The sequence below is a fragment of the Salmo trutta genome, chromosome 23, assembly GCF_901001165.1.
Source record: "Salmo trutta chromosome 23, fSalTru1.1, whole genome shotgun sequence".
Taxonomy (NCBI): domain Eukaryota; kingdom Metazoa; phylum Chordata; class Actinopteri; order Salmoniformes; family Salmonidae; genus Salmo; species Salmo trutta.
The window spans coordinates 47,585,954-47,608,443 of NC_042979.1; the positions used below are offsets into that span (position 1 = coordinate 47,585,954).

The window sequence follows — 22,490 nt, forward strand, 5'->3', positions numbered from 1 at the left end:
CATTCAAATTGCCATCAATAAAATGCAATTGTGTTCGTTGTCCGTAGCTTATGCCTGCCCCATACCATCACCCCACAGCCACCATGGGGCACTCTGTTCACAACGCTGACATAAGCAAACTGCTCACTCACACGATGCCATACACGTGGTCTGTGGTTGTGAGGCTTGGTTGGACGTACTGCCAAATTCTCTAAAATGATGTTGTGGTGGTTTATGGTAGAGAAAAGAACATTAAGTTCTCTGGCAACAGCTCCCTAAATACTTGAGACATCTGTCGCATTGTGTTGTGTGACAAAATGGCACATTTTAGAGTCGCCTTTTATTGTCCCCAGCACAAGGTGCACCTGTGTAGTGATCATGATGTTTAATCAGGTTCTTGATATGCCACACCAGTCAGGTGGATGGATTATCTTGGCAAAGGAGAAATGGTCACTAACAGAGGTGTAAACAAATTTGTGCACAACATTTGAGAGAAATATATATTTTTTGTGCGAATGAACCATTTCTGGTATCTTTTATTTCAGCTCACAAAACATGGGACCAACACTTTGCATGTTGTGTTTATATTTTTGATCAGTATATATACTATATTGTGTACTTAAAAATGTGTCTATTTCAGCAACAAAGCCATGCATGCTCAAAGAAAGGGAACACCGAACGCTGAAGCACGTAGTGAGTAAAAATCGTCTGTCCTCGGTTGCAACACTCACTACCGAGTTCCAAACTGCCTCTGGAAGCAACGTCAGCACAATAACTGTTCGTCGGGAGGCTTAATGAAGTGGGTTTCCATTTCCTAGCAGCACCACACAAACATCAGCTGTAGTGGTGTAAAGCTCACCGCTATTGTACTCTGGAGCGTTGGAAACCCGTTCTCTGGAGTGATGAATCGAGCTTCACCATCTGGCAGTCCAAGGACAAATCTGGGTTTGGCGGATGCCAGGAGAACGCTACCTGCCTCAATGCGTAGTGCAAACTGTAAAGTTTGGTGGAGGAGGAATAATGGTCTGGGGCTGTTTTTCATGGTTCGAGTTAGGCCCCTTAGTTTCAATGAATAGAAATGTTAATTCTACAGTTTACAATGACATTCTAGATGATTCTGTGCTTCCAACTTTGTGGCAACAGTTTGGGGAAGGACATTTCCTGTTTCAGCATGACTGCCCCCATACACAAAGCGAGGTCCATACAGAAATGGTTTGTTGAGATTGGTGTGGAAGAACTTGACTTGCCTGCACAAAGCCCTGACTTCAACCCCATCGAACACCTTTGGGATGAACTGGAACGCCGACTGCCAGCCAGGCCTAATCGCCCAACATCAGTGCCCGACCTCACTAATGCTCTCGGGGCTGAATGGAAGCAAGTCCCCGACCTCACTAATGCTCTTGTGGCTGAATGGAAGCAAGTCCCCTCAGCAATGTTCCAACATCTAGTGGAAAGCCTTCCCAGAAGAGTGGAGGCTGTTATAGCAGCAAAGAGGGGGACCAACTCCATATTAATGCCCATGGCTTTGGAATGAGATGTTTTACAAGCAGGTGTCCACATACTTTTGGTCATGTAGTATATATCTGACCATAGGAAGTAATCTGATATTGTAGACCATGAAATGTATAAGACATATTTATGAAATATGATTTTACCATTATTCTTCAGTGTCTTTTCTCATCAAATTACTTTATTGGCGCTAAAAGGAAATGGTGATTAAATCTGGCAAAATTGTGCAAGACAGATAATGATGGGTTTGTTAGTACGTCATTGCCAAGTTTATTTATGCTGTTCTTCAAAACTATGCCAACCAAAATTCTAACAACATGACACTAACCATCGACTGCCCAATCTTCCGTAGGAGACTTCACTATATCTATTGATGACAGGAAATCATTATTAGAGAGAGTACATCATTACCAGAAGAACAACTGGAGAATAACAAGATAAGTTAGTCACCATGTTCCCCGGACTCCCTGTTGAAACACAAGGTGGTCCTGGCCTGCACAGTGCCCTGACTTCTAGACATACAGCTAATGAACCAGACTTAGCCTGTTAGCCCGCTAGCCATGCAGCTAATGAACCAGACGTATCCTGCTAGCCATGCAGCCACTGATCCAGATTTAGCATGTTAGCCCGCTAGCCATGCAGCTAATGAACCAGACTTAGGCTGGTAGCCTGCTAGCCATGCAGCTAATTAGCCAGACTTAGCCTGTTAGCCCACTAGCCATGCAGCCAATGAACCATACTTGGCCTGTTAGCCTGCTAGCCATGCAGCTAATGAAACAGACTTAGGCTCGTAGCTTGCTAGCCATGCAGCTAAAGAAACAGACTTAGCCTATTAGCACGCTAGCCATGCTGCTAATGAACAAGACTTAGCCTGTTAGTCTGCTAGCCATGCAGCTAATTAGCCAGACTTAGCCTGTTAGCCCACTAGCCATGCAGCCAATGAACCATACTTGGCCTGTTAGCCTGCTAGCCATGCAGCTAATGAAACAGACTTAGGCTCGTAGCTTGCTAGCCATGCAGCTAAAGAAACAGACTTAGCCTATTAGCACGCTAGCCATGCTGCTAATGAACCAGACTTAGCCTGTTAGCCTGCTAGCCATGATGCAGCTAGTAACTGAACATGTCAGCCTGTTAACCTGCTAGCCATGATGCAGCTATTAAATGAACTAGTCAGCCTGTTAGCCGTGATGCAGTAATACAATGAACAAGTCTTTTGATGTTAGCCTGTTAGCCATGATGCAGCAATTAAATGAACAAGTATGTTTATGTTAGCCTTCTAGCCATGATGCAGCAATAAAATGAAAAAGTCTTAGCCTGTTAGCCATGATGCAGTAATAAAATGAACAAGTCTTCAAATCAAATGTATTTATATAGCCCTTCTTACATCAGCTGATATATCAAAGTTCTCTACAGAAACCCTGCCTAAAACCCCAAACAGCAAGCAATGCAGGTGTAGAAGCACGGTGGCTAGGAAAAACTCCCTAGAAAGGCCAAAACCTAGGAAGAAACCTAGAGAGGAACCAGACTATGAGGGGTGGCCAGTCCTCTTCTGGCTGTGCCGGGTGGATATTATAACAGAACATGGCCAAGATGTTCAAATGTTCATAAATGACCAGCATGGTCAAATAATAATAATCACAGTGGTTGTCGAGGGTGCAACAGGTCAGCACCCCAGGAGTAAATGTCAGTTGGCTTTTCATAGCCGATCATTCAGAGTATCTCTACCGCTCCTGCTGTCTCTAGAGAGTTGAAAACAGCAGGTCTGGGAAAGGTAGCACGTCCAGTGAACAGGTCAGGGTTCCATAGCCGCAGGCAGAACCGTTGAAACTGGAGCAGCAGCACGGCCAGGTGGACTGGGGACAACAAGGAGTCATCATGCCAGGTAGTCCTGAGGCATGGTCCTAGGGCTCAGGTCCTCCGAGAGAGAGAAAGAAAGAAAGAGAGAGAGAGAATTAGAGAGAGCATACTTAAATTCACACAGGACACCGGATAAGACAAGAGAATACTCCAGATGTAACAGACTGACCCTAGCCCCCCGACACATAAACTACTGCAGCATAAATACTGGAGGCTGAGACAGGAGGGATCGGGAGACATTGTGGTCCCATCCGATGATACCCCCGGACAGGGCCAAACAGGCAGGATATAACCCCACCCACTCTGCCAAAGCACAGCCCCCACACCACTAGAGGGATATCTTCAACCACCAACTTACCATCCTGAGACAAGGCCGAGTATAGCCCACAAAGATCTCCGCCACGGCACAACCCAAGAGGGGGCGCCAACCCAGACAGGAAGACCACGTCAGTGACTCAACCCACTCAAGTGACGCACCCCTCCCAGGGACGGCATGGAAGAACACCAGTAAGCCAGTGACTCAGCCCCCGTAATAGGGTTAGAGGCAGAGAATCCCAGTGGAGAGAGGGGAACCGGCCAGGCAGAGACAGCAAGGGCGGTTCGTTGCTCCAGAGCCTTTCCGTTCACCTTCACACTCCTGGGCCAGACTACACTAAATCATAGGACCTACTGAAGAGATGAGTCTTCAATAAAGACTTAAAGGTTGAGACCGAGTCAGCGTCTCTCACATGGGTAGGCAGACCATTCCATAAAAATGGAGCTCTATAGGAGAAAGCCCTGCCTCCAGCTGTTTGCTTAGAAATTCTAGGGACAATTAGGAGGCCCGCGTCTTGTGACCGTAGCGTACGTGTAGGTATGTACGGCAGGACCAAATCGGAAAGATAGGTAGGAGCAAGCCCATGTAATGCTTTGTAGGTTAGCAGTAAAACCTTGAAATCAGCCCTTGCCTTAACAGGAAGCCAGTGTAGGGAGGCTAGCACTGGAGTAATATGATCACAATTTTTGGTTCTAGTCAGGATTCTAGCAGCCGTATTTAGCACTAACTGAAGTTTGTTTAGTGCTTTTTCCGGGTAGCCGGAAAGTAGAGCATTGCAGTAGTCTAACCTAGAGGTAACAAAAGCATGGATTAATTTTTATGCATCAATTTTGGACCGAAAATGTCTGATTTTTGCAATGTTACGTAGATGGTCAAAAGCAGTCCTTGAAACAGTTTAAACAGTCTTAACCTGTTAGCCGTGATGCAGTTATTAAATGAACAAGTATTAGCCTGTTAGCCTGTTAGCCATGATGCAGCTATTAAAGGAACAAGTCTTAGCCTGTTAGCCTGTTAGCCGTGATGCAGCAATTACAGTAAATTAACAGCCTGGACTTGTTTATCAGATTTATATTATTCCCACTGATACTAATGTGTGTGTGTGTGTGTGTGTGTGTGTGTGTGTGTGTGTGTGTGTGTGTGTGTGTGTGTATGTGCGTGTCTACACATGACCCAGAAAGGAGATGGTTGATCCCACCGTAGCTACTAGTAGTAAATACAGGCTAATGCATGAACAGGCAGAGGTCAGAGGTTATGTGACAGCACGTGTGTTTGTCCCCCAAATAACACTCTTTTCCCTATGGGGCCCTGGTATTAAAGTAGTGCACTACATACTGAATAGAGCGCCATTTGGGACACAGCCTATGAGAGGAGCCGGTAGGGATCAGTAGGGGAAGTCTATCTGACCTAACATGATTTATATAGGGTAACTAGGCATCAATACATAAAACGCTAAAGGCAGGAAGTATATGCTATGACCTAACTGTTAGCCTATATAAACATGGAGAAGGGAGCATCCATCAATTTAATGACAGACTCAGCGGTTCACAGTATTGTTACAAAACGCTATGTACAGGTATATTAACATACTACATATATTTTGCTGTTACAATCAAGCGTCAGCATGAGTGACATAACTTACACGGCTAAATATAACTATTTTTTTGTTGACATACTCTAATGAGACTATATTTGACTAACAGTTACGACTTGAGTTTCCCTTCCTTCGTCATTCTGTAATATTCTGAGGACAGCCTGTCATGCACGTTTCAGGTTTTTATTTTAATTTTAAAATCATCAGAATTGTCTTCAACCTGTCTTGATTTTTATTCCTGTTCTGTTAATAATCCATCTTTATTGTCCTCCATCAGGGTGACAGCAAACATATGGAAACTGACAGTCCCCTTCAAGGAGTCTGTTCAAGAGAAGACAGGGCTTGACTTGCTTCAGGATGTTATCACCCAGCGTTGTAAATGCCACCCTATTCCACATATAGTGCACTACTTTTTAACCAGGAACCAGGAAGAGATCTGGTCAAAAGTAGTGCACTATATAGGGAATAGGGAGCCGTTTGGGACGCAAAGGGACCAATTCTGTTTAGAGACGAGACAGCTTTGCTTCAGGTTTTCACTCAAGTCTTCATTATAGTGACAGATAAAGACGCCAACGTATGACAAGTGACATTTTGTATCAAAACTTTATTTATCAAACAAAAAAAAAAAGAATACACCATTGAAATAACATTTCTATATAAAAAAAAGAGAGGAACCGTTGGAACTGCTTGCTCTACAGTGCATTACAAAACCAGCTATTGTATACAACGTTGTGGGTAGAAACAGCCAGGAGAAGAATAACGTTTCTTACTCTTTATAATAATAAGGTATGTAATAATGTATTTTTCCCCTTCTTCACTTCAAATGAACACAATGTACACTTTAATATTGCAATCTCTAAATCTAATTTGGTTAACAATTCTAAAATTGGAAATATTTTAAGGATTAATTCAATACACATGTACTTAGGACTTTTTTTCTGGATATTTCACCTTCTCAACAGTCATCAGAGTGTTCAGTGGGTAAAAACTCTGGTCCTGTATTGTAACTAGTACTGTTGTATACATGATCACGTGATAGTTAGGAACCACCATCTATCTATCTAGCACCTCAGCCCAGCCTGCTATCTGTCTCTATCTATACCTAATCTCACTGTCACCTCAGTCTCCACCTCAGCCCAGCCTGCTATCGGTCTCTATCTATACCTGCTCTCACTGTCACCTCAGTCTCCACCTCAGCCCAGCCCAGCCCGCTATCTGTCTCTATCTATACCTGCTCTCACTGTCACCTCAGTCTCCACCTCAGCCCAGCCTGCTATCGGTCTCTATCTATACCTGCTCTCACTGTCACCTCAGTCTCCACCTCAGCCCAGCCCAGCCCGCTATCTGTCTCTATCTATACCTGCTCTCACTGTCACCTCAGTCTCCACCTCAGCCCAGCCTGCTACCTGTCTCTATCTATACCTGCTCTCACTGTCACCTCAGTCTCCACCTCAGCCCAGCCTGCTACCTGTCTCTATCTATACCTGCTCTCACTGTCACCTCAGTCTCCACCTCAGCCCAGCCTGCTATCTGTCTCTAACTATACCTGTATTGTAGGTCTATAAAGAATACAGGTATAGTCATGACAGTAAATTGCAGCACCACCCAACTCATCTGGGTTAGGGTTATACCCATGGGTTATACCCATAGCCTATTATCTATAACAGTTTATAACCATAACATATCATCCATAAGAGGTTATAACCATAGCCTTTAATCCATAACAGGTTATAACCATAGAATATCATCCATAACAGGTTATAACCATAGTTTTTAATCCATAACAGATTATACCCATAGCCTATCATCCATAATAGGTTATAACCATAGAATATCATCCATAAGAGGTTATACCCATAGTCTTTAATCCATAACAGGTCATAACCATAGCCTTTAATCCATAACAGGTTGTAACCATAGCCTTTAATCCATAACAGGTTATACCCATAGTCTTTAATCCATAACAGGTTATACCCATAGTCTTTAATCCATAACAGGTTATACCCATAGCCTATCATCCATAACAGGTTATAACCATAGCCTATCATCCATAACAGGTTATACCCATAGCCTATCATCCATAACAGGTCATAACCATAGCCTATCATCCATAACAGGTTATAACCATAGCCTTTAATCCATAACAGGTTATACCCATAGCCTATCATCCATAACAGGTTATAACCATAGCCTTTAATCCATAACAGGTTATAACCATAGCCTATCATCCATAACAGGTTATACCCATAGCCTTTAATCCATAACAGGTTATAACCATAGCCTTTAATCCATAACAGGTTATACCCATAGCCTATCATCCATAACAAGTTATAACCATAGCCTATCATCCATAACAAGTTATAACCATAGCCTATCATCCATAACAGGTTATAACCATAGCCTTTAATCCATAACAGGTTATAACCATAGCCTATCATCCATAACAAGTTATAACCATAGCCTATCATCTATAACAGGTTATAACCATAGCCTATCATCCATAACAGGTTATAACCATAGCCTTTAATCCATAACAGGTTATAACCATAGCCTTTAATCCATAACAGGTTATAACCATAGCCTATCATCCATAACAGGTTATAACCATAGCCTATCATCCATAACAGGTTATAACCATAGCCTATCATCCATAACAGGTTATAACCATAGCCTTTAATCCATAACAGGTTATAACCATAGCCTATCATCCATAACAGGTTATAACCATAGCCTATCATCTATAACAGGTTATAACCATAGCCTATCATCTATAACAGGTTATAACCATAGCCTATCATCCATAACAGGTTATAACCATAGCCTATCATCCATAACAGGTTATAACCATAGCCTATCATCTATAACAGGTTATAACCATAGCCTATCATCTATAACAGGTTGGGTGCTCCAACTCTTTTAATGGCACAGTGATCTCTCATTAGTAAAACCCAATATCCCATTATCCAACAGACACACCGGCTCTCTCGTCAGCACATTTGGCTAAATTAAGGTCACCTTGAGAGGAGTCCCAAAAGGGCACCCTGTTCCCTATGGGGCCCTGGTCAAAAAGTAGTACACTACATAGGGAATAGGGTGTAATTTGGGACTTAAGCCTTGAATCCCTCTATGTTTACAAACAGTACACAGAGACCCTTTCTTGTCCTGTCCAGTCCTGACTGGGAAAAGTCTCAGAGCACAGCTAGCTATCGCAAACTCTTTTGTCTTTCAAATTTCGACTAACTTTCAACTTCAAATTTTACTTGTTATTCAAATAAATACACAATGTAGACAGTTTGTCTATGTTGTTGGCCATGATACGTGTCTATGTAATTTCACAGCTCAAAGTTACTATGGATGTGTTCCTTTTCTGAGAAGAAGTGCCATCCCGTACAGTGTCCTAACTAGGACTGGAGTAACGCCTTGTGACGACTCTATCCTAATATGGATACCGTAATCCTGAAGTGGCTGATGGGAGAATGACAACAGGAAGAGGCTATTCAATGGGACAGACACCTCTCAGACAGTATTTAGAAAACAAGACTTGAATACGTTTTCCTATTTGTTTTTTGTCTTAAGCTAAACTAAAATGTTCCAGAATTATGAAATTGTTTTTCATAAATAAACAAAAGTAAGAGTAACGCTGTAAATAATATATTAAATCATATACATTTCCCCTGAACCCCAAAGTCAATGAGTTAACTAGCAATTTGTCCTTCAATTTCTCTATGGAGCAGTACAATAAAAAAAAAATTAAAAAAGCATAGTTGCATCTCAAGTGGCATCCTATTCCCTATATAGTGCACTACTTTTTGACCAGGACCCATAGGGCTCCAGCCAAAGGTAGTGTACTACATAGGTAATAGAATGCCATTTGGGACTCATTCACTATTTTCATGTTGTCTTGCTGCAGCCGTCCTTTCTCTCCATGGTAAAAAAACACAAGAAAATATCGAGCCATGTTTCTGTTCGCCTGTCTGTCTTCCAGAGGAGAAGTCCGTGTCGATAGAATGTCATAGATCATGTGTTACTCTGCGTTTAGGGCCAGGCAAAGAAAAATAAGCACATTTTACATTTTCACACAGATCTCCATACAAATAAAGTGATCAACGAAGAGAAAAACTAAGAACAAAAGGTGAAATGTATAGGCACATAACGTCTAGATTTTTCTCAACAACGTAAACAAACAAACAAAGTCTTAAGGGCAAACAGATAAAAGAAAAATCTAAAACAAAATGGCATTACGTACAAGATGAGCACACTTGACGGGTTTGTTTTGTTTCGTGATGAGTCGGGCTGATCTCTGAATCTTTACAGAAGCAGCCACTATGTGTTTCTATCACTCTATGCTAAACCATGTGAATCTCTCACTGACACAGACATCAATACCATAGCATTATACCAATCAGCATCATCGTTTCTTTCCTGGAGTCATCTTTTTTTTTCTTCCAAGAACGCAAGTCAGAATTCTAATGTTGAATAATGAATCCTGATATTTGAATTCACTGCTTCACAAACTCCCTACGTTCAATTCTCTATACATGTTCAGAATGCCAATGCAGCTATCCCTTCTATTTTTTTCTGTCCCCAGGACAATCCATCGTCAGAAGAAAAATAGAGACTTGCAAATTATAAAAGGGAGAACAGTTACCATGGGTTACCAGAGTCAAACATGAGAATATTGATGTCCTATTTCCATGGCGATTAATGAATAAGTTGTACATGTTTCCCCCCTCCCCCGAGGTGCCTTGTTTTGCTAAAAAGCTAAATGTTATGTATTTATCCTTAGTGATGCGTAGCAGTCCATGGAACACCCTGATGTAAAACAATATCACAAGTCTCGGGAAAAGGCTGTTACAAATTGGATTAGAAATAGTTGTACTGCAGCGTTTGACAGAACTGCTGATGTAAAAAATATATACTGTATGGAAATCATATGCATCGTTTAATCATCTATAAATGACCCCCTCTGCATTAAGCATCCAAAACATCCCCTCTGCATTAAGCATCCAAAACATCCCCTGGGGTGATTGTATCCAAAACATCCCCTGGGGTGATCGCATCCAAAACAACCCCCTGGGGTGATCGCCCTTCACAGTCAGTCAAGCTTACATAAACAGAGGTACATGTGTTTGTCTCATGACAACCTTAACTGGTAAAAACTAAAGATCAACATCACCATCATAACCATTATCACCACCAATGCATCATAAGCAACAAAAAGATCCCGTTGGGATGGTGAATAAGGTTGTCAACACGTACGTTCTAACAGGGACCAAAACTCATTGTCAATAAAGTAAATATCATATATTCATACAAAAGCCTTTCAACCACCTTGTAATACCACTTGATACCCAATAAACGTTCCAAAGACCCTCCATACCTCGACTGGAACGAGAGGTTATAAGTCCGGTTTGGATGTTGTTCTAATGATTTCAAAGCTACATTTTGGCAAATACCAAACAGCTGTCTGTGTTTGTGATAGGGGTAGCAACATGACCAGGGCAGAGGGTAAATGGAGGAGGGTAGCAACATGACCAGGGCAGAGGGTAAGTGGAGGAGGGTAGCAACATGACCAGGGCAGAGGGTAAGTGGAGGAGGGTAGCAACATGACCAGGGCAGAGGGTAAGTGGAGGAGAAGCAACATGACCAGGGCAGAGGGTAAGTGGAGGAGGGTAGCAACATGACCAGGGCAGAGGGTAAATGGAGGAGGGTAGCAACATGACCAGGGCAGAGGGTAAGTGGAGGAGAAGCAACATGACCAGGGCAGAGGGTAAGTGGAGGAGGGTAGCAACATGACCAGGGCAGAGGATAAATGGAGGAGGGTAGCAACATGACCAGGGCAGAGGGTAAGTGGAGGAGAAGCAACATTACTGTAGATGGACCAGAACAAGGAGATATGGAGAACTTTCCCGGAGTCTGCCACGATCCTGTAGAGTCCGTCTAGATATTATTCAGTACTAGGTCTAACCGGTGTTCCCACAGCCCGTGGAATGTTCTAGGCTGTGGTCACTGACTGTGTCATTGTTTTAGGAAAGAGGAGAAGGAGAGGAATGTGGAGAGTGTGTACGGTGTCCGGGACTTTGATCAGTGTCCGTTAGCATGTGGCCACTGTGAGACCTACCACTGTGAAACCTAACATGTCATCTCACATCATCACCAGGCAACGAGGGTCCAGAGAAACATTGATGTCTGGAGATAGCAAACGGTCCTTAGGTCTTATAGGTCCAGTTGTAACACTTGAGCCCTTCAGTTCAAAGTTCAATCCAAAACACCAGTAATGCACATGGAAACAAAAAACAAAAAGAACATTGATCAATGAAAACTCAAAAAGGTGACGTTTTAAAGGGAAAACAACACTGTGGAAAACATGGAATAGAATTTCTTCATCGTTTATATTTTTAGAGTCTCCGTCGTCCCCCTTTCAGAGGTCCTGGGGGGGGGGGGTATTATAGAGGTACAGACAGGACAGATAGGGGGTTGGTTACAGTATTACAGGGACACAGAGAGGTCCGTTAGGTGGGTTGGTTACAGTATTATAGGGGGTTTGTTGAGAAGTATCTGTGTTTCTGACGTCCAGGCACCCCCCCCCCCCCCCTCTGTGCCCTGCCCCTTGTTTCTGTGGTCCTGACACCGTGCTCCTCCTAGTGGTACTGCTGTCTGTCTGTGCTGTGTTGAAGGTCTGACGGACTGTCTGGGTGGGACTCTCTGCCAGGGCTGCTGGGGTTAAAAGGCCGAGCCAGTGATGGCGTTGAGTTGCTTCATGAGTCCCTCTAGGCTCGCCATCTGTTCACTCAAGTCGTCTTGTTCGTAAACCTAAAAGATAAAAACAAAATTCCTCTGTCACACAAATTCAAAGAAGGGACACCGTCCAGAATAATTGCAGGGGTAAATGTATTGCTTTTTATTCAGTTAAAGCAGAGGTGTCAAACTCATTCCACGGACGGCCGAGGCTCTGCAGGTTTTTACTTTTTACTTTTCTTTAATTATTTTAATTTCACCTTTATTTAACCAGGTAGGCTAGTTGAGAACAAGTCCTTTATTTAACCAGGTAGGCTAGTTGAGAACAAGTCCTTTATTTAACCAGGTAGGCTAGTTGAGAACAAGTTCTCATTTGCAACTGCGACCTGGCCAAGATAAAGCAAAGCAGTGCGTCACAAACAACAACACAGAGTTACACATGGAATAAACAAACAGAGTCAGTAATACAATATAAAACATCTATATACAGTCTGTGCAAATGAGGTAGAATAAGGGAGGTAAGGCAATAAATAGGCCATAGTGGTAAAATAATTACAACATAGCAATTAAACACTGGAGTGATAGATGTGCAAGAAGATGAATGTGCAAGTAGAGATAATGGGGTGCAAAGGAGCAAAAAAATAAAAAATAATAATAACAGTATGGGGATGAGGTAGTTGGATGGGCTATTTAAAGATGGGCTATGTACAGGTGCAGTGATCTGTGAGCTGCTCTGACAGCTGATGCTTAAAGCTAGTGAGGGAGATATGAGTCTCCAGCTTCAGTGATTTTTGAAGTTCGTTCCAGTCATTGGCAGCAGAGAACTGGAAGGAAAGACGACCGAAGGAGGAATTGGCTTTGGGGGTGACCAGTGAAATATACCTGCTGGAGCGCGTGCTACGGGTGGGTGCTGCTATGATGACCAGTAAGCTGAGATAAGGTGGATCCGTATACGTAGCAAAGACTTATAGATGACCTGGAGCCAGTGGGTTTGGCGACGAATATGAAGCGAGGGCCAGCCAACGAGAGCATACAGGTCGCAGTGGTGGGTAGTATATGGGGCTTTGGTGACAAAACGGATGGCACTGTGATAGACTGCATCCAATTTGCTGGAGTAGAGTGTTGGAGGCTATTTTGTAAATGACATCGCCAAAGTCAAGGATCGGTAGAAAAGTCAGTTTAATGAGGGTATGTTTGGCAGCATGAGTGAAGGATGCTTTGTTGCGAAATAGGAAGCCAATTCTAGATTTAATTTTGGATTAGAGATGCTTAATGTGAGTCTGGAAGGAGAGTTTACAGTCTAACCGGACACCTAGGTATTTGTAGTTGTCCACATATTCTAAGTCAGAACCGTCCAGAGTAGTGATGCTGGATGGGCGAGTAGGTGGGCATATTCTAAGTCAGAACCGTCCAGAGTAGGGCAGCGATCGGTTAAAGAACATGCATTTAGTTTTACTTGCATTTAAGAGCAGTTAGAGGCCACGGAAGGAGAGTTGAATGGCATTGAAGCTCGTCTGGAGGTTAGTTAACACAGTGTCCAAAGAAGGGCCAGAAGTATACAGAATGGTGTCGTCTGCGTAGAGGTGGATCAGAGACTCACCAGCAGCAAGAGCGACATCATTGATGTATACAGAGAAGAGAGTCGGCCCGAGAATTGAACCCTGTGGCACCCCCATAGACACTGCCAGAGGCCCAGACAACAGGCCCTCAGATTTGACACACTGAACTCTATCAGAGAAGTAGTTGGTGAACCAGGCGAGGCAATCATTTGAGAAACCAAGGCTGTTGAGTCTGCCGATAAGAATGTGGTGATTGACAGAGTTGAAAGCCTTAACCAGGTCGATGAATACGGCTGCACAGTATTGTCTCTTATTGATGGCGGTTATGATGTCGTTTAGGACCTTGAGAGTGGCTGAGGTGCCCCCATGACCAGCTCGGAAACCAGATTGCATAGCGGAGAAGGTACGGTGGGATTCAAATTGGTTAGTAATCTGTTTGTTAACTTGGCTTTCGAAGACCTTAGAAAGGCAGGGTAGGATAGATATAGGTCTGTAGCAGTTTGGGTCTAGATAAATTTCAATTAAGACCTAAATTAAATGAAGACCTAGACAACCAGGTGAGGGGAATTCCTTACTAATTAGTGACCTTAATTTATCAATCAATTACAAGGGTGGAGGGAAAACCTGCAAACACTCGGCGCTTTGTGGAATGAGTTTGACACGCGAGTTAAGGGAACAATAGCAAAGTAGGCCTGAAGGAAAAACAGATACCAAACTACTTTTGAAAGAATTATTCGCCAACAGTTTCCATTCCATACAGTGCTTTATATTGGTGTGATCATACAGTGCTTTATATTGGCGTGATCATACAGTGCTTTATATTGGTGTGATCATACAGTGCTTTATATTGGCGTGATCATACAGTACTTTATATTGGCGTGATCATACAGTGCTTTATATTGGTGTGATCATACAGTGCTTTATATTGGCGTGATCATACAGTACTTTATATTGGTGTGATCATACAGTGCTTTATATTGGCGTGATCATACAGTACTTTATATTGGCGTGATCATACAGTGCTTTATATTGGCGTGATCATACAGTGCTTTATATTGGTGTGATCATACAGTACTTTATACTGGTGTGATCATACAGTACTTTATATTGGCGTGATCATACAGTACTTTATATTGGCGTGATCATACAGTACTTTATATTGGCGTGATCATACAGTACTTTATATTGGCGTGATCATACAGTACTTTATATTGGTGTGATCATACAGTACTTTATACTAGTGTGATCATACAGTACTTTATATTGGTGTGATCATATAGTACTTTATATTGGTGTGATCATACAGTGCTTTATATTGGCGTGATCATACAGTGCTTTATATTGGTGTGATCATACAGTGCTTTATATTGGCGTGATCATACAGTGCTTTATATTGGTGTGATCATACAGTGCTTTATATTGGTGTGATCATACAGTACTTTATATTGGTGTGATCATACAGTACTATATACAGTACAAAATGGCTACCTAGCCAGCCAGGAAAAAGCGAGGTCTACTGCAGGATTGATAATTTTACCAGTAAAATGTATGATCCCCATATAGGTAGGTAGGTAGCTAGCTGTCTTTTTTTCTTTTGTATCTGTGACGGCTAAGATTCCTAAAAATAGTAATCCCGAGCCTGAAAGCCTAACCCTTGTGATGATCGCTAGCTATGATGACTTTAAAAAAAAACTCAGCTTGGTGAGTACATCATCCTGGTCTGGCTATTTACAGGCATATATTATCAGATTATTTCAGCTATGGAGTATCAGATTAAATTACGTTCCAATCTTTTCTCAAACGTTACAGTGAAATCTTTTGGATGATAAAATGTTACTTTTGTCACCTTGCGAGCCCGATTGATAACTTGTACAATTCCCTTTCTTTTTTTATGTGCTGATGGTTCATCGCTACTTGGGGGAAGACGAGGACGAAGAGGAGGAGATTGAAATGGAGGAGACAGAGGAAGTTGGAGCCAGCACGTTATGCTATTGCCTCTCAGACAAGCTTTTTTGACTGGAAGGTAACTGTTATGTACTATTAGACCTATGTATAAATTAGGTCAATGTTTTCTAAAATACTTTGTCTCTCTCTCTCTCTATATATATATATATATCTCTGTAAGACACCGTGGTGGACTGTCAGCTCTCAGACGTATAGCTGTCCCCACGATGGTAAGGAAAGACAGAGAGGTTGAAAAGACTGCACTGCAAACCGGGCTGAGGGACAATCACACCCTCGTCCTGGCACAGACACAGATATCCATAACATACACTAGTAAAAAAGAGACTCAGATTATTCACCCAGTAGCCCAGATTGTCACTGGTCATTTCCCCTTTGTTGCACGCTTTTAATTGGTTCCCATTCTGGAATGTATGGACTTGTTGTAACAGTCGTCGTATGGAGTAGACCAAGGCGCTGCGGGTTGAGTGCTCATATTTACTTTTATTTGAGACACGTAACAAAACAAGAAAATGAACGAACGACAAACAGTCTTGCAGGCTACACACAGCAATGCAAAAACAACTTCCCACAAAAGACAGGTGAAAAAAGGGCTACCTAAGTATGACTCCCAATCAGCAACAACGAAGTACAGCTGTTCCTGATTGAGAGCCATACCAGGCCAACACAAAGAAATACACAACATAGAAAAACCATAGAAATACAAAACATAGAACAATACCCAAAAACCCCGGGAACATATAAAACGAACACCCCTCTTACATAAGTACATATCCCAACAAACCCCGAACCACATAAAACAAACACCCCCCTGCCACGTCCTGACCAAACTACAATAACAAATAACCCTTTAAACTGGTCAGGACGTGACACTTGTTCCTATTCTGACTATTAGACCATAGGCCTACTGGAATGTATGGAAGAATACATTTAAGTCATGAAGCCAATTATTGTTATTATATGCCTTATTCTTATGATATTTTGTAATTCCGGTTAAATCTTGATGACCAATATCTCTCAGATGAATGATGTAATTAATGTTACGACAGCGTGATGTACCTATGAATGAAACACCTCATTCTCCTTGTATTGATATTATACTACTTGTGTATGTCTTTCCTCGTCAAAATGTAAGACTAAATGCTGTCTGGAATATGTTTGGGTACAGATATGTGTTTTAATGAACCGCACACTGCTCTTGATAGTATCACTGATATTTAATAAGCTTTACGTATCGGTCTAAAAAGGTAGAAATGTCATGTTTTAGGTCATTAAAATGTATTGCGACTGGATAATCCCTGTCGTTTCGCTTGATTGAACTTTTATGTTCACTAATTCTCTGTTTGTAACCCATTCACAGTAAAAGGGTATTACTATTGTGATTTCAGATTATCAAGGTTTACAAAATAAGGAAGACTCAAATATGCTCTGTCTTTAAATTGTTTTCTGTCTTCGTTAGGAAGTTGTGTAAATGGCAGTTGTTTGGGGGGAGGGGGGGACTGTACAAGATACCCATTTTTACAGGTGTTCATTTTTCTTAGACTGATTACCATTTCATTGACGTGGTGCGATTGTGTGTCACATCATTTGAAATGGCTGTTTGTATCATGTATCAGGTATTCGTATATAGTTTGACACCAGCTGTCACGTCCTGACCATAGAGAGCTCTTATTTTCTATGGTAGAGTAGGTCAGGGCGTGACTGGGGGGGTTTATCTAGTTTATTTAGTTCTATGTTGTTTTGGTTCTAGTTTATTTTTTTCTATGTTGGGTTTTTTGTATGATCCCCAATTAGAGGCAGCTGGTCATCGATTGTCTCTAATTGGGGATCATATTTAAGTAGTTGTTTTTCCCACCTGTGTTTGTGGGAGATTATTTTGAGTTAGTGCATGTTGCACCTCTGTCGTCACGGTTTGTGTTTTGTTTATAGTTTATTGTTTGTTTGGCTAAGTTTCACATTCAAATAAAAGATGTGGAACGATACGCTCGCTGCGCTTTGGTCTCCTTCTTACGACTCATTAATGCACGTAGAGGTCAGGGTCTCGGTAGATTCCGGAATTCCAAAACTCTCCTACTGATGATGCAACAACGCCAATATGGCGATTTACAGTTAAAACCTGGTGCAGGGTTCGTCTCCTAGGAGTGGCCTCAGGCCAATTCTGTTCTGAGCTAATAGTTAGCGGGACATAACATAATTAGTATATAATATTAGCACAATTAATTGGTCTGCCCTATAAATTGAACGACATTTTAACACATCTGATTAGTACATAATACATTCAGTGACAATAACATGATCATTTTTGATCTGATTATGCTCCTAAAATTATGCTCACCAACGTCTCTATTCAATTATTATTTTTGTCTATTTTCTCTGTGCGTTGATTGGTGAGGAAAAACAGGTCTATGTATCCTACTGTAGGCTACACTACGTTTATTTTTAACGTCATAATTTGTTCAGAACAATTAGTTTGATAGCGAGAGAAAATGTCGCTGTTTGCAAAGAATTCAATCTCAGGCATCATTATGAATCTAAGCACGGAACTTTCAAAGTGGCCTTCCTGCCTCAGACAGAGGCCCGACGCAGAAACATTGAAGCGTTAACTGCAAGTTACAAACACTGCTTTTCTTTTGGGGAGGCCTGTCATATTCTGTCACTTAAATGGGTTAAATCTCGTGCAGATGGTGGAAAAACTTGAGGGTTTTACTGGGAAGCTTAAAAATTGTTCGATTTGGACTTGTCATCCAGAAGGCTACTGCACTTCAGCACACTGAATAAATGACAGGCAGAGAGACCAGGCCGCAGCATTGTCACAGAGGTGATGGATGATTTCATCAAGGAGCTGAGGGACAACTTCTCCATCGGATTTGAAGACTACAGCATGTCCAAGGATATCATTGTGTTTGTACGTGATCTTCTCACAGTCCGCCCAGGTGGAGAATTCTCCTCCCTTTGCTAAGAAAACTATAACCTCGCTGGATGAGGCCACAATTCAAACTGAGCTGATTTAACTTCCAGACATCGAGCCAAATCCGTTTTGGGTGGCATGCTCAGAGGAATAGAGCACGATAAAGAAACTTGCATTTTATGTACTAACAATGTTTAGATCGACTTACACCTGCGAGTCCTCATTTTCTTCTATGAACGCAATATGGACTCACGACAGTAACCGGCTTTCACACAAGTCAATCGAGGACTGTCTCCCGCATCAAAATCACATCCATCTCACAACATCGTGTCCGAGGTCGAAATGCAACTTTTCCCCACTCAGTAAGTCACTTAGTGGCTTATATGACAGTATTCAATAAATACTGACATTATTGAGAGTGTTTATCCAGGGATATTTAGGTCTCAATCTGACAGTATTTTCTGTTTGTTCTGTCGTTAAAAGGCTATCCCGATACAGACGTTCAGACACACCCCCCTTTATAAATAGAACAGTAATAAAAACAAACCCCAATAGGCTATATTTTTTTTTTATCTTGTTAAAGATGCTCTTAAAAGTCTCATAGTCTACCAGTTAAGTTATTTTATATAGACCTAGGCTCGGGATAGGAATATAATACAATTAAGCCTTCTAGTTGTTTGTAAAGTCTAATTAAAATGAAGATTATTGTTTAAAGGAATTCCTTGACTGGTGTAGGTTTTCTCCATCTGTTGCTGTGCAACACTTGCACAAACAAGTTTTCAGCACCAGGCGCTGTTCCACCTCCTATTGATTGTGTTGCAGCTTTACGTTTCAGCACCACAGAATGGTCCGCTACCTACTTTTACTAGTTGACCTTCTGCATTCTCTCTCCTCTTTGAAAGAAGTTCAAATGTAACTATTGCCTTATTTTAGGTAGGGTAACTTCCTTCTTGGGACATTGCATTTGAGAGCTTTTGCATCTCATCTTAAATTTGTTTTTTGAACAAAATTCATAATTCATTTTGGGGCTACTATTGCTGGCGGGCCAGATTTGGCCCGTGGGCCGCCAGATGGGGAACCTTGGCCTAGTGTTTCCATTCCCTATTAATAAGCTCCACAATGTTAATCAGACAACTTAATACGTCTTACTAAATTAATCCTAGATTGACCCTTACCATTTAAGGTCGGGGACCATAATTAAAAAGCTATCTCCCTTATTATGAGCTGATGAAGCCCTGATGACAGCTCACTGATGCACAACTATTTGAGTGTGCGTGTGTGTGTGTGTGTGTGTGTGTGTGTGTGTGTGTGTGTGTGTGTGTGTGTGTGTGTGCGTGCGTGCGCGCATGTATGTATCTGTCTGTGTATATCTGTGTTTGTCTCGATTTTCCTTAATAAGCTTATTTACATTGTACATTTTAGTAACTTAGCGGACGCTCTTATCCAGAGCAACTTACAGCTTGTTGTGAGCTACTGGTCCATTCTCCTTTTTAAATAAGCCTTTTAGAGCTAATGTAAGGCCAGGGTAATGTTCTCATTTCTGCTGTGGAGGCGGACATTTTGATAAAAGAGAAAAACATAAACACACCCCAAAACGTCTTGGTGCTTGGCGGGGAGAACAGATGAGCATATAAAGTGTGTGATCGATGCCAACCTATTTATTTTGGAGAGACTCCCACGGACTTCATGGCTGATGAGAAAAGGCCAGATCAATTACAAAGATATGTGGGATGGATGGCAGGCAGCTGACCTTTTGAGCCAGCAGCAATCCTCCCCCCCTCGCAAAGTAAGTTTTGGTTTTGCGAGGGCGTTGTGGACTGGGATGGCAAATGGGAGTAAGCATCTGCCTCTTTTAAGTCTATCCCAAACCTTCACCTTACATTAGCCATTCAGAGTTAATGATTAAACTTAACCTTTTAAAACACTTCAAAATTTGACGTTTGGAAACAACTTAAAAAAAATTGACGTTTGAGAAACATGGATGAACGTCTAATTCTGACGTGAGACTGTGAGAGCGTGTTGCTCCCCCTCCCTTCCCTTCCCCTGCTTTTCTCATTACTCCAGCAGGTCCTATAAAGTGTTATGGGGCTGTCTAATGCGTCTCCTGACTCCAATCCATGATGGCACAGATGCTTTCTCCGTGTTATTGTTATTGAGATATTAATATTTAATGGAACGATTCTTCGCCGGCACTGTTCTGTGTTTTACAATTCATACTCGGAGTATGTGTGTGTGTGTGTGTGCTTTTCTGTCCAACAATTCTTAGTGCTCTGCTTCTGTCTTACATTCTCCATGCTCCCTTCACGGTGTTTTGGCTGTTGATCTCTATCCATGCTCCCTTCGTGGTGTTTTGGCTGTTGTTCTCTATCCATGCTCCCTTCATGGTGTTTTGGCTGCTGTTCTCTATCCATGCTCCCTTCGTGGTGTTTTGGCTGTTGTTCTCTATCCATGCTCCCTTCATGGTGTTTTGGCTGCTGTTCTCTATCCATGCTCCCTTCCTGGTGTTTTGGCTGATGTTCTCTATCCATGCTCCCTTCATGGTGTTTTGGCTGATGTTCTCTATCCATGCTCCCTTCCTGGTGTTTTGGCTGATGTTCTCTATCCATGCTCCCTTCACGGTGTTTTGGCTGATGTTCTCTATCCATGCTCCCTTCATGGTGTTTTGGCTGTTGTTCTCTATCCATGCTCCCTTCATGGTGTTTTGGCTGTTGATCTCTATCCATGCTCCCTTCGTGGTGTTTTGGCTGATGTTCTCTATCCATGCTCCCTTCACGGTGTTTTGGCTGATGTTCTCTATCCATGCTCCCTTCACGGTGTTTTGGCTGATGTTCTCTATCCATGCTCCCTTCATGGTGTTTTGGCTGATGTTCTCTATCCATGCTCCCTTCACGGTGTTTTGGCTGATGTTCTCTATCCATGCTCCCTTCATGGTGTTTTGGCTGTTGATCTCTATCCATGCTCCTTTCATGGTGTTTTGGCTGATGTTCTCTATCCATGCTCCCTTCGTGGTGTTTTGGCTGTTGTTCTCTATCCATGCTCCCTTCATGGTGTTTTGGCTGATGTTCTCTATCCATGCTCCCTTCACGGTGTTTTGGCTTCTGTTCTCTATCCATGCTCCCTTCCTGGTGTTTTGGCTGTTGTTCTCTATCCATGCTCCCTTCATGGTGTTTTGGCTGTTGTTCTCTATCCATGCTCCCTTCATGGTGTTTTGGCTGTTGTTCTCTATCCATGCTCCCTTCATGGTGTTTTGGCTGATGTTCTCTATCCATGCTCCCTTCATGGTGTTTTGGCTGATGTTCTCTATCCATGCTCCCTTCATGGTGTTTTGGTTGATGTTCTCTATCTATCAGAACACGACAGACATATAGCCTTGATATTTCTAAATTGGACTGGGAGGAACAGCAGAAAGGTAGAAAGGCCAAAGTAAATGGCAGACATCATGTAAATAAGGGGTATTCTTCGAGAGCTCATGGGAAATCTTTCTGGATACATTCAATTCAAAATGGCCGTGCATAATGACAATGAACTAATGGGCATCCCACCTCAGGGTGTGTGTGTGTGTGTGTGTGTGTGTGTGTGTGTGTGTGTGTGTGTGTGTGTGTGTGTGTGTGTGTGTGTGTGTGTGTGTGTGTGTGTGTGTGTGTGTGTGTGTGCATGTGTTCACAAAAATAACTAACCAATATAAATCAAAAGCGACCAAATGAACAAAAAAAAAATATATTAAAAAATTGAATTATTCTCTTAACTCTATATTAGCAGATTCTGTTAAATTCCTCAGGTTTACCTTTTATGTAGTAATTAATCTTGTCTAATGTTACGTAACTTGCTAATTAATTTAACCGAAAAGATAGTGTAGGAGGGCTGTTTTGAATTCCAATTCAGTTCATCTTTTTTCTCATACTTGTTCTATAAGTCTTGCTTATTCGTACCAAGGAGACACAATCGAGGCAAAGGTGAAATGCGAGTTTCGCAGACATAAAAGACAATTTGTCTTTTATAACAGAGTTCCAAAATGTAGCGAGTAAGTCACAAAACCATATTACAGAAGGTAGAATCTTGCAGCGCCAACAC

At 42.0% G+C, this 22,490-nt stretch overlaps 1 protein-coding gene across 1 annotated transcript in view; it reads right to left on the reverse strand.

The window, feature by feature from the left end:
• Nucleotides 1-11,824: 11,824 nt before the first annotated feature.
• LOC115159833 (netrin receptor DCC) overlaps nt 11,825-22,490 on the reverse strand; it is a 257,441-nt gene continuing 246,775 nt past the window's right edge. Inside the window, exon 28 of the mRNA XM_029709887.1 lies at nt 11,825-12,065. Coding sequence (XP_029565747.1) covers nt 11,976-12,065 — 90 coding nt within the window. The 3' untranslated portion in view covers nt 11,825-11,975. The remainder of the gene's footprint in view (nt 12,066-22,490) is intronic.